The sequence below is a fragment of the Falco biarmicus genome, chromosome 7 (genome assembly GCF_023638135.1).
Source record: "Falco biarmicus isolate bFalBia1 chromosome 7, bFalBia1.pri, whole genome shotgun sequence".
Classification (NCBI taxonomy): domain Eukaryota; kingdom Metazoa; phylum Chordata; class Aves; order Falconiformes; family Falconidae; genus Falco; species Falco biarmicus.
In genome coordinates, this window is record NC_079294.1 from 58,339,582 (window position 1) to 58,352,179 (window position 12,598).

The 12,598-nt window shown below is 39.9% G+C and overlaps 1 protein-coding gene across 3 annotated transcripts in view; it reads right to left on the reverse strand.

The window, feature by feature from the left end:
- FBN1 (fibrillin 1) overlaps positions 1 to 12,598 on the reverse strand; it is a 157,610-nt gene that overhangs the window by 24,156 nt on the left and 120,856 nt on the right. For 2 of the 3 annotated variants that reach the window (XM_056346772.1, XM_056346771.1), the window contains exons 37-46: positions 12,330 to 12,452; positions 11,297 to 11,461; positions 10,824 to 10,892; positions 10,589 to 10,714; positions 9,163 to 9,285; positions 8,380 to 8,538; positions 7,381 to 7,452; positions 5,037 to 5,162; positions 3,819 to 3,941; positions 627 to 752 (exon numbers count right to left, since the gene is read on the reverse strand). In XM_056346772.1, the coding sequence (XP_056202747.1) occupies positions 627 to 752; positions 3,819 to 3,941; positions 5,037 to 5,162; positions 7,381 to 7,452; positions 8,380 to 8,538; positions 9,163 to 9,285; positions 10,589 to 10,714; positions 10,824 to 10,892; positions 11,297 to 11,461; positions 12,330 to 12,452 (1,212 nt within the window). The remainder of the gene's footprint in view (positions 1 to 626; positions 753 to 3,818; positions 3,942 to 5,036; positions 5,163 to 7,380; positions 7,453 to 8,379; positions 8,539 to 9,162; positions 9,286 to 10,588; positions 10,715 to 10,823; positions 10,893 to 11,296; positions 11,462 to 12,329; positions 12,453 to 12,598) is intronic. The other variant, XM_056346773.1, reaches the window with a different exon arrangement.

Genomic DNA, 12,598 nt, shown 5'->3' on the forward strand with positions numbered 1-12,598 from the left:
CTTGATATCAACACCTACAAAAATAATCAAGGGTCCAACAATCATTTATCTTACTGTGGCTCCCATCTCACCCTTCCCAAAGGATATCTAAGCTATCTTTATCATAAATGTTCTGAAATCTCATCTTGCTCAGACAGCAGACACCACACTAACAGCTGCAAATGGGTTAAATACAGAATCTCCTTCTTTATTAAGATGACTCTGTTTCTGAAAAGGGCACTTCTCTGGCAAGAAGTACACCCTTCACTTAGTCTGTTAACAAGCAGGCTGTGTACGATTGCTGCATTGCAATATTCATCTACTAAATTTCTTGCCTAAAGTAATAAATCAGACAAGATGCTTCAGAAAATTCTAAGAATAGAACATTTTCCTGAAAAACAACAGTATTAGCAGTTTATTAGACAGGCTATATTTTTTTAAAGGTTCACTTTAATGAGATGTTCTTCATTCATTATCAACTTGTTATCATCTCTAATTGCCAGCTATGGTGGTTTTGCACCTTTGCCTGGTGGTAAATGGCTCACAATCTCAGTTCTATGAGACCTATGCAACACCTATGACAAAGAGGATAGGCTTCATAACTATCTCAATGGAAGTCTAAGTACAGCTTAATTTGATATACTTGCCTATACACATTGTTCTGTCATCATTGGTCTTGAATCCATTGTGACAAATGCAGTAGAAACTTCCAACAGTATCAATACACTGCCCGTGGCTGCAGATGTTGGGAATTTCTTGACATTCATTCCGATCTGAAAACACAAAGGTACCATGAAAGTTAAGGCTTCGAAACTGCAGGGCTGGAAAGATGTATTAGCAGCAACCATGACAGTCAGAATCCAGTGCACAGCCCTAATTTAAAATATTATTTTTAATTTATTAATGATGAAACCATTACTAAGTAAATGTCAGAAAAGGGGCTGTTTGCTTGTAAATTACCCTCTTCAATATCTGTGGAGCTGAAAAAAACCTAGCGTAAAAATGGTATTTACCGAACACAAATTCTTGCTACAGGGAAAAGCATATCGCCTGGATTTTGAAAAGTAGAATTACCGACATGAAATTGTATAGGGAGATTTCTGAGTGCTCTACATTGACTGCAACAGATACAAAAGCCACATATAAATCACAGTTTCTATTCTTCTCATGAAAGCCGCTACTTGCTTTTAGCTATGCTTGATTATAGCACAAATTGCTTGATTAACTCACAGAAATCATACAAAACAGAAAGGGAGATGAATCCCGCACTTTTCTCACTCAGCTTACAGAGAGATAAAATGCATTGTAGATTTATCTACTCATTATGCAGTGATAAAATGGGACATGTATACATATGTGTTGTAGCATCCATGCCTCATGCAATGTGATGATCCTGTAAACCAGACAAAGCTCAGTCAGCAAGAAGAATTACTGCTATATGGAGTCTGAAAATACTTCGCCAACAGCAGCAAACACCCAACTGCATAATTCTGCAGAGAGCGCTAGGGAAAGGGAAAGCTATCCTGCCAGCATGTGCTATGCTGCCTGACAATCGCAGGGCATCCATCACACTTGTCCAACAGCTGACTGCCTCCTGCTACTCTTGTTATCAATGCTTTCAGGCAGAATTCAGGATCCTATCAATAGTGAATGAAACAAAATTTTGAAGAATGGAATGTTTGCTGTCCAGCACATTTTTTTCCCCCATGACAAATCAGAAACATGAATCAAATGACGCCCTTCTGTTGACCTCATCACCAACAAGAGCTGGTTTCATTCAATATGCTTCCTGACACTCTGTCTGCAGCAGCTCCAAAAACGAGAACTGAGGTGCTGCCATAAGCTTGCATTAGAATCGATTAGATTTTAGCATTCATTAATTTTCTTTTTAAATGCAACCTAAGCAAAGCGACTGCAGTTTCTTACCAAACCACCCCCAGGTCACTGCAAAACTAAGAGTCAAGTAGTTCCTAATTGCAAAGAAATTAATGTATTACATCTTGTCTCCCTGCCTCTGCTGCCACTTCTCTACACTCTAGCTGGCATATGGACAATTTTGATTGCCCCCATCCCCAGGATTACCATGCATCAGCTGGGGCCGCAAGTAATTTTGGATGTCTGTTCACTGAGGACCAAGCTCTCCCAATGCTATTAATGATACTGCTGCTAATTAGAGTCTAAAGAAGGCAGAACGGAAACCAGTGCTGGATAATGTGCTTCTTAAGAACTCTTAACCTTCACAGCTCAGGAGAGCAGAGATGAAAGAAAAATTGTGATTCTCTCTTTGCTGCTGTATGGGCAAATGAATAGTGAATTAAAATCCCAGGGAAAAGTCACTTCTTTTGGGATAAACAGAGAACACTGTAACTTGTTAAAAAATTGGGAGGCAAAATTAAGTGCCAAAATGAGTTTATATGAAAAATTATTTATTATACCACAATAGATAGCACCAGTAGAATGGTATTTTCACAGTAAGATACATGCAGTACTCATAGTAAAAGTGGCTGTGATACATCAGTTTTGATTCAATAAACTACTGGGATATCATCATTTTCCATGTGGTAGCATGACTGATCCAATACAGCAAGATGCTCAGCACTCTTTGCTCTCAGCAGAGCTGTTGGAAATTTCCTCCCTTTGCTGAATCAAGTATTTTATCAACTGCTTTTATTTTGACTCTAATTGTGTAACTTTATTTTCACTAAATATAAAATAAGAGCAAAATACAGGGAAGTATTACTGTTGGTGCCAATTCATGTCTGGTATTGTAACCCATATCAGAACCTTCCCTGGCTCTTCCTGTACTGCTGTAACGAACCCATAACAACAACAATTACATTAGAACATATTGAATATTTACATGTGGCACTGCATAGCTTAACAAAACAAAGTTTTAGTTCTCATAGTAGCGTTCTGGTTGTCCCTACACCCTTTTCCCTTAAGGGTCACATGAAACAATGGAAAACTGCACTGTAGGGAAAAGTACACTTCCTAAAACTCAAGTACTCAGAAGCAAAAACCCAAGGAAAATGTTACCAGTTTCCGTTGTAATTATTATTTTGCTCAGAAATGTATATAATATTTACAGGTGCTTGGCCCACAGCAGTCTTTAAAAAAATCTCTGTGATTCTTCAAGTAATCAAGATAACATGAATGCCCCTCTGGACTACGATATTATAAGAAAAAGCACATAGATTAGAGAACTGCAGTCCCACTCAGTATTTAAAAATAATGTTCAGAGGCTTGTTCAAATCCACATAAAAGTTAGGAAGTTTAACAATAAGCTTTTTAAGTTAGTTAGTGCATATGGGCTAGCAGATAAGTTCATGTTATCAGCAGAGACCCCAGCAAGCAGTGAGCTATTTGTAAAAACACAAGTGGCAAATAAATTGCTAAAACAAATCTTAAAATTAAATTAAACAGCGAATTAAAATTAAAATCAAAGAATTTATGTAGAGGAAGGTCCCTGTCAGGACTGCAACTGAATTTTTAGCATCAGAAAATAGTTAGTCAAAAGGTAGTGAATCAACTGGTCTGCCTAGACACAACACAGGCTAAAGAAAAATATTTGCCAGTGGCTGGTGGGATAAAATGGAAGACAAACATCTACTCAGGTGATTAACTCTCATTTATGCTTCTGTGGGATGGGCCCCCTAATCTTCCAGGAATGACCAGAGTGTTTATGGGATGCCTTAAAAGGCTTTAAGAAGAGGGTTCTTGGAGCCCAGGTCATGTCCTGGTATACCATCTTTCTGAAGAAAAGTTATGCTTTTTTAGTCTTCTTTTAAAAATCTACTACTTTTTGCAGAGCCTCACACAAACAAGCCAGAAGGACTCACCAGTGCAGCGGCCAGTTGATGTGAACCTGTAGCCAGGTTTACAGTCACAACGGTAGCTACCAGCTGTGTTGACACATTCTGCATTTTGCTGACACACTGGTCCATTTTGGCATTCATCAATATCTGTCAATACAAAAAGGGAATTTGATTGTTATGGTAAGCTGGCACTAGAAAGAAACTGACTTTGTTTTTAGCATAAAGAGTATTATCTTACACAAACAGAGGAATTTCTTTCTAATCCTGAAAAAATAAATGTATTGATGAAAGTAGATTTTTGGTCACATTAGGTATCTCCTGAAATGATCCCAAACCCACATGGTCCATTTGTAAAATACACTCCTATTTAGAGAATTTATACCATGGTTTCCTGAAGGTGTTGAAAGGCCCATGAAAAGCCTGTTGCAACACTTCACTTGGGTGGATTTCAGTCTTAAGACTGTGATCAGAAAAAGTAAGCTGCTCTGTCTGCACAGATCTCCACTGGAGACTATGATGCTCTGTTATGATTAAGGGAGATCCTTGAGATCCCTATAGGATATTAGTAGCTTTCAGTGTAAACACCACCAAAAAATTTTAGGCAAAATTTTTTGTCCAATTTTCCTTACTTACGTGGCTGCAAAAAAATAGAACTTTATTTCCTTAGGAATGTAACTGTTTCAGTTAGAAGCAACATACGGAAGATGCTTTTATTTAAAGGTCTCAATACCTTGCTTGCAGCGCAGCACCATGCTGTCAGCAGGCATAACCCACACCGGAGAATTAAATCAATTCATACTGCCATCTTTGGTTTCTCCATTAAACTGACTAATACAATGTTAGGAAATGTTTAGATTGGGGAAAAAATGATCATGTGTTTATATTATTTACAGAAATCTTTGTTCCATTACAAAAAAATATCTTGGTTGGAATTAAAAAAAAATGTGCTCATGATCTGACTCAAAACTACTACTCTTTTCTTGGCTTTACTGTCAAATCTGAAAAACATTGTTTCTTCCCATGACTGCTGACTCACGCTCCTTCAAGGCCTCAGATTGTCTGATGGAAAATCTGGTATTTTCTATGCAAAAGAATTCAAAACGTCTGAATTGACACAGACTTATGACAATGATACCGGTATTTTCCCCTCATTGAGGATGATTTGCAAGTATATCAGATTTGCCAGTGTCTGAGTCGCCAGGTGGTGAAGGCCCGTTTCTCTGAATGAGATCAGCACTCTACCTTCGCAGATCAGTAGCTTGTCATTGTAGAAGAACCCCACAGGACACTCGCATCGGAAGCTGCCAACCATGTTTATACAGATCCCATTTTCACACACTCCAGGAATCTCTCTGCATTCATCAATATCTGCAAGAATAATTTTTTTTTAAAATACTTGTAAACAGCACTTCATGAAATCTGCTACAGAATATGTCCTTATGCATTTATCCTTAAGAGAATTATCAAATGTATAATGCTATCATCAGAATGTTCCCAACTGCAACAGACAGTGAGTCATTCCAAACTGGAAATGTAGGTATTTTCTGTTTTCTCAGGCTTCACTGTAGTGAAGATATATGCTGCCACATAGGAATGCAGAAGGTAGCACACATCCTTCCCCACGTCTCCCACCCACAGCCTTGATGAACATCCTCCTCCTCAGTGTTACAGTGAAGTTATTGGGAAGAGCCAGAGAGAACGTAACTGTCTTTGATTTAATACAGAAGAGCATGACTGAACACAAACACTCGTCAGAATTAGTTTTGCACAGTTTTACCCTTGTTAATCTGAAAAGACTTTCATGTTTTTATATAACAGTTTGAAAGTGCCAATGCCAGGTAACCTCTGAAGTGTTGCCAGCATGCTATTAATTAGATTGATGAAGCCAGGCAGCCAGGGTTTGCCAATGCTTTATATACACCAGGGTTAAGTAACTCATTTTGGCACAAAAAAACCCAGCTGCTATTACAATTACATGTCTTGCCTATTGGGTCTGTAAATTACACATCTTGAATAGTCTGACAACATAGAAGAGTTCAAAGTCCTCTCCAAAAACTGCCACATGCACTGATGTACACAATACAGAGGATATGGTGAGAAATTTTCAGCTAAAGTGATTTTCCATCAGATAATGTATTGTTTTTAATTTTGCTGCTGGATCAAACCTTTAATTTCCTACATTAGATTCTGTAATTCTGAGCCCTCTGATTATACAAGGGGTGAGTAAAAATAGAACTACTTCTATGTCTGAAACAACCATCTGGAGTAAATATATAGAACTTTAATCCAAACAGAAAAGTAACATCACGTAAGGACTGTAAGCAAATATTACAGGGTACATAAAGCTGTCTCCCTGCAGAGTGGGTGCTACCTTGTTCCTGTGCCCTGTGCCTACAGATGTAAGGGACAAAAGCAACTCCTGTGCAAAAGCAGCAGGTTGAGTGCTACAACTTAGTGAGACAGGCCAAGATCCCAAAGCAGCAGGGAAAGCCCGAGATCTGCACAGCATAAAGCTGCATGTGCATCAGTCTCACCACAGTGCTGCATGCACTGGGATGTACTGGTGACCTCTGCAGGGGGACAGCCCTTCTGCTTCAGTTGGCTTCTGAAGGTAGATTGCTCTATGACGCAGCAGGGCAGACAGAGCAGGCTGCAACACTCCTGGCACACACATCAGCTGCTACAAATGCAGCTTTTACCTACACAAGTTAGCACAATCCAAGGTCTCCCTGCCAGTGCTGATGTCCAATTAGCTTGAGTAGACTTGGCAACAATTTGGGCTAATGTTAATAGCTAGAAGGGGGAACTTTGCTTCTAAGAAATGACCTGGTAAACAATAAATACTGTACATTTCTGTAACTTCTTTAAAAATCATATTCCCCACTTTACTATAAATATTTCCATCTAACTAGGTGAACACTGCATCACAGCAACAGCCTAATGTTAAAGCACCTGATTATTGCCTATATGCTGCCTGTGTTTGCTACAGGGCACATTATCTGCTTCTTATTTGCATTTTTGTGTGAATAAAAACAAAAGGAAGTCCCATTAGGGATTTACTCAACTCCCTGTCTTAGAATTCCTCATTCTCTCCCTCTTTTTGTTTTGCAATTTGTTACTCACGATTCAAATGTTACACACAATAACATATGTGAGAAATATTCCAGCTGAGCAGAAAAAAGGATTTTTGTGTCAAACCAATACACAGGGGGACTGATGTGAAATGTCAGATTAAATCTCTGCTTTAGTTTGAGGGAAAGACTCCTAATTCCTCTCAGGCCAAATGCTAGTTGGCCTTACTCCCAGACCTCTTATTCTCAGTATCCGTGCCCTGCTCATGTAGGCCTGATTACAGTTTTTGGAGCTTTATGTTGTCTTGATTACAAGCAGCAATTATCATTGCTGCCAGCCAGGAGGAGCTAGGCAGAGAGTTTGCAGGCTCAGATTTAAATGGAGGGTTGAACTCCATTACACTGTTTAGTCGTTATTCCTCTCATGAAAAAAAAGTAATTGGGAAAACAAACCTTCCCTCTTCCCTGGGCAGAGATAGCATGGCACTTAGTTAAAAACAGAAATTACAACTCACCAACTGGTAATCCTGTATAAATGTCAATGAAGAAGCCAGGCCTTTGACTTCCACAGAGTGTGGAGAATTCATCTGCAGCAGGAAAACAAAGCAACAATTATAGTATTTGGAATTAATCAACAGTCAAAAAGTCATTACATCCTTTGCCCAAGAAAGTTAATCTCCTACTCTTTCAGCACCTGCAGGGCACACAGAGGTATGCAGACCCTTCCCCGAGGCTCACCATGTGATGTGCTTAACATGCACTTGGGTTCTCATTCAAAGGCCATTGAAATTAGCAAACACAAAGATGCAGAGGGCTTGGGACCACATCCCCATTTTGCTTTGCACATGCTCACCTCTGTGCCTTACAGTTTTTTCATACAAAGACCTGACTTCTAAAACCATGAACGGTTAAGTTGGAAGAGATTCAAATAAGTGTCTAGGAAGTTTGTTCTTGAAGCAAACCACCTTGAACCAGTGGTATGTCCTGGGCTCAACTCTGCGGTCTTACCCCGTGTGGAGGAGTCCTGTACGCCCATACAATTAGCACAGAAACTCCTACATTTTATGTTTAGCTGCTTGACACAGATCATTCTCAGAGGAGACCTCTGTAAACCCATGGCTACCACAAAGGCTCTTTGCGGTGATCAGCAGCTGAGGCACAGCACTGTAGACACCACATTTGCTGGAGCAATGGCAGTATTGCAATGGAGCAAAACCTTGGTCAGTGCCTCACCACCGGATCAACACGCATTTGCAGAGAGGCAGATTAACCAATACAGAGCATGAAGCCTCCCAGACAGGGAAACTGGCACAAAGGAGGCATGGCCCAGCAGCATGAACACAAGCCACTCAACATATGCCTTCATTGTGACTAGGGCCAGAAAAGTATTAATTCCTTCATTTTGGGCACACAAGCGCAGACAAGGATATTGTATCTCTAACAATGTTACACGCATTAATAATAATTCGGATGTTACCAAGGCCTTCAAATAGTTTTGCAATGCAAAAACATACCAGTGCTTGGGATAGGACACTGTTCACAAGGTTTATTCCACGCACGTCCAATATTGTAGGAACAGCAGCACATTTTCTTGGTCATATTAAAGAGCAGCTCACCATCACAGGTTTGATTGTCAGCATAGTAATTTCTGTAACACAGACTTCTTCTCATATCTGTGAAAGTGAAGAAAAACCCAGACCAATGCATTAGCAATTCTTATGGAAGATGATCTATCTGAAGGGTTTAGGAGATACCTCCTTCAAATATGTACTTTTTTGCCCCTGTCAAGGAGACGCTGCAGCACTGTAGAATACTACAGAAGAGCCTCTCCCTAGAAGAGTACTCTAAAAGTACGAGAAAGCAATAGAAATATTCAAGAGCAAGCAACACTGCTGTAACACTCATCAGACTTACCAAAGTATTCAAGTTGGGGCTTTGCCCAACACTGAAAACCATAAGCTAGTTTATGGTTCCCCCTCAGAACTGTACACAGCTTGTGACTTCATTCTGTGAAGTCTGAGTAACTTTAGCAGTGTTTCACATATAGAAGCTTTCAGGGCTGAAGTGAAACTTGTAAGAAAATACCAAATTAGAGGAGAAATTCTGATGAAGTACTGAAACATCTGCATTAAAAGTGATTTGCCTTGCTTTATTTAAAAAAATAATGAGAGAAGCTTGATCTTTCATTTAGTTAATTCTTGTATAACTCAATTCACAGAAATAGTTCTGATTTGTGCCCAGGAAAACCCTGCCCCAAACCACTAAGATAAGCTTGAAAAAAACCCAACAACCCATACCCATGCAGTTGTTTCCTCCATTAACTTGCATATAATCAGGAGGGCAGATGCACGTGTAGTTCCCAACAGTATTGTAACATGTGCCAGGTCCACAAATGCCAGGTGTATCACACTCATTCACATCTAGAAGAGAACAAAAAGGCAGTGAGTGGCCACAGAAGCTATCTCATTGTGCTTCTGAGAATGAGAATATCTCAGTAACACCTGAGGTAGGAAGGTACTGGTGGAGGAGAGCTGAAGGGGCTCTGAGCAAGGTCACGGTGGAGTGAAGCCCACAGAGGGAAGGAAGTGGTGGCACAGGTGGCCGCGGAAAGGCTGTCTATGATGTGACGAAGGGAACTCTGATATGTCTACCAGGTCAGAGACAGCAATTTGGGTTTTGCCCCTGTTGTACAAAAGTAGTATTTGAGGATCTCATCCATTCTGGATTCCCAGATCCGGACAAGAATCAAAGCTGTTCCCTGTGGAGAGCCCATCTCAATAAGCAATGATGCCAATACAGTCTGCCTTACTGGGGAAAATGAGTAACTTTCCCAACACAAGATGTCAGTCATGTTTACTTCATCAAGAGACTTTAACCTTTGTTTAAAAAAACCAAACCAAATCACCACCCCCAAAACACCCTAGTTCCTAAAACTTTAGAAGTATCTCACTAGCCTTACCATTTTGAAATATCTGTGACACACCATGAAGGAAAAATATAGCGGTAGATTTCCTCTTTAACATTTGTTGAGCTATGTAAGCACAATACGGATGAAGCACTTTGCTTCAGCGTTAATTTAGGATCTGAATCTTTTGTATTTCTGTCATGTTTGGCACGTCATAGGCACTATATAACAGTCTGGAAGGCTGAAGACAGCCTAGGCAATGGGAAATTAAGGACTTGATGGGGTTGCCTGAAGTTTTATATCCAGTACAATCTGACAGTTGCATGTAATGTGATGAACATGTACTAGTGAACATGCTAGTGGAAGGAGAATGTTTTGCAGTACACCCAGTGTTTTCAATTGGACATTGAGGTCAGCAGGAGAGAAAATAAGTAGTAGAAAAATGTCCTGGACACCCTGTAACCAGCTCAGCAGACTCATGGTGTAAGTTTGCTCTTTATCTGAGCGCTTATGCATTACCTATTACCAAACAGCTATTTTTTATAGCTGGTTAGTAAATTATGTTTTACTTAAATAAAAACTTTGGGGTTTTCTGGTTTTGATCAAAATCTGATCATTTTAAACAAAAATTTGCATATATTTCAACATAGTCAAGAAGGAATTTTCTCTCTCTCAACTGTTCCAATCTTCCCACCTTTAAGCTTTACAATGCTTAGTCTGGTTACACTCCTTTTCAAGGACAGACCAGTTCTTCTGCATATTGAACAGTCATCATTTTCTAAGAATAAAAGCAGACTGGTTAAGTGAAGGCTACCTACCATCACACACTCGGGTCTCTTCATTCAAATAGTACCCTGATGGACACTGACACTGGAAGCTACCAAACGTATTAATACATTTTCCTCCTTGGCAAAGTCCAGGCAGTTCTTGACATTCATCAATATCTGTTAAAACAAACCCGCAAGTTTCATTTATGCTTTCCTATGAAAAGCAACAGTCACTGAAGAGTTTCATAATTTTAGATGTGTAAATATAGGAAAATGTAAACATTACCTTCTAATATAACTGTAATAGGGTTTGGTCGGAATCCTTCCCCTCCAGGGCAAAGAACCTTATATTCAGCTGAAAATAAAATAGATTTATGAACCTAAATTAGTATAAACATTTTCAGCGCATTTTTTGAAATTATTTTTGAAAATTAATCAGATTATTACAGGTAATTTAAATGTAAAGTAACAAAGTAACCAGGTAAAAACATTAGGTTTTACTCTGTAACATCAACTGCTATTCCATTTCATAATGTAATTTCTTGTGTAACACCAAACTTGCTCAAAAATTATAATCTTCTGGCTAAATAATCTTTTTCAAAGATCAGAAAAGTTTTTGGTTGAGACCAGTGAAAAACTGTCCTCTGCATGTACACAAGAAATGACTACACTGAGGAGTTACCTGCCTAAATTAAAAAAAAAAAAAAAATCCAACAAACACACTGTATTGTTGTGTTTAACCCAGGAAAGCTGGCTTACTTGTGTTCACAAGTGGGCAATGTTCACAGGGTACGCCCCAAGCTTTGCCCAGAGAGCAGCAACAGGAAGCCTTGGAAACACCCACTCCAATCTCATTGCTGCAGAAGGTGCCACCATTATCTCCACGAGTTTTAATGTCCAGGTAACAGTTGCCGGATCGTGTATCTATTCAGAATGCACATAAGAAACACATCTTATAAGAGGAAAACACAACGTATCTCAGGACGAGGGATACCTTCAGATGGCTCCCATTTCTTGTAGGACAGCCAAAGCAAGTAATTTGCATTGTCCAGGAGGGCCCAGCTTTTCCCACTTAGATAGGATGGTGGTGTCCCATTCCTTGGCTTTGTTGGACTTGTCACAAAATAGGGAATTTATTCAGCATGACCAAGGGCAGTTCAACCAGGCCCTTTCTCATTTTGATTCGCATTTTCACATGCACTTGTACATCCCTCCAGTTCTAGAAACTCACTGCCTTCTTCTCCTTGAGGTTAACAAGCATGAAAGCATCTACTAAAGTTAGGAATTTCAAATCCATTTGAATTTGAGGAGCATCCCTATGTCCTCTTAAACAAACAAACAAAAAAAATCAGAGGATTACTAAGCAGCTGGAGCCTAATACAAGAGCATTTCCATCAGTTGTGAAGCTGCACCTAGCCAAGCTGCGCTCAATGCTCCAAGAGCCTCATGGCTTTATGCTGCAACTTCACCTGCCATCTTGGGGCCAGCTGGACTTTGGTTTAAGCTTGTTGAAATTTAAAATTGTCTCACGCCTGCTGTAAATTGTGGACAGCTGTAACAAGCCCCAAAGGTTGGGTTCTGGCAGCTGGGCACTGCTGGCCTGCTACATCACTCTGGACATATGCCCACTGCACTATTACAACCTCTAAGCCAGGGGCAGTGGGGTGGGAGCTGGAGAGCCTGTTCCAGCCCTTTTCTATGACCTGGGACATTATTCCTACTCCTGAACAGTTAGCCTTGCAGCCCCTCTGCACAACTTCACTTGTAAATAACATAAGGAACGGTCCCTTACCAACACATCCAACTCGGGTGGGATTCAGCTCAAAATCAGGAGGGCACTCACAGGTGTAACTACCAGCAGTATTGACACATGTGCCACTAATGCAGGTTGTGGGATCTGCGCATTCATTAACATCTGGGAAAAAAATAAAAGCAGACGGTAAGCAAATACTCAAGGACAGTGCAAACCATCAACGTATCAGGTATCATATGCTGACCACCATAAATCCATTAGTTAGGAGATACACTGATCTCCAGGAAGCTCTAAAAACCCATACATAC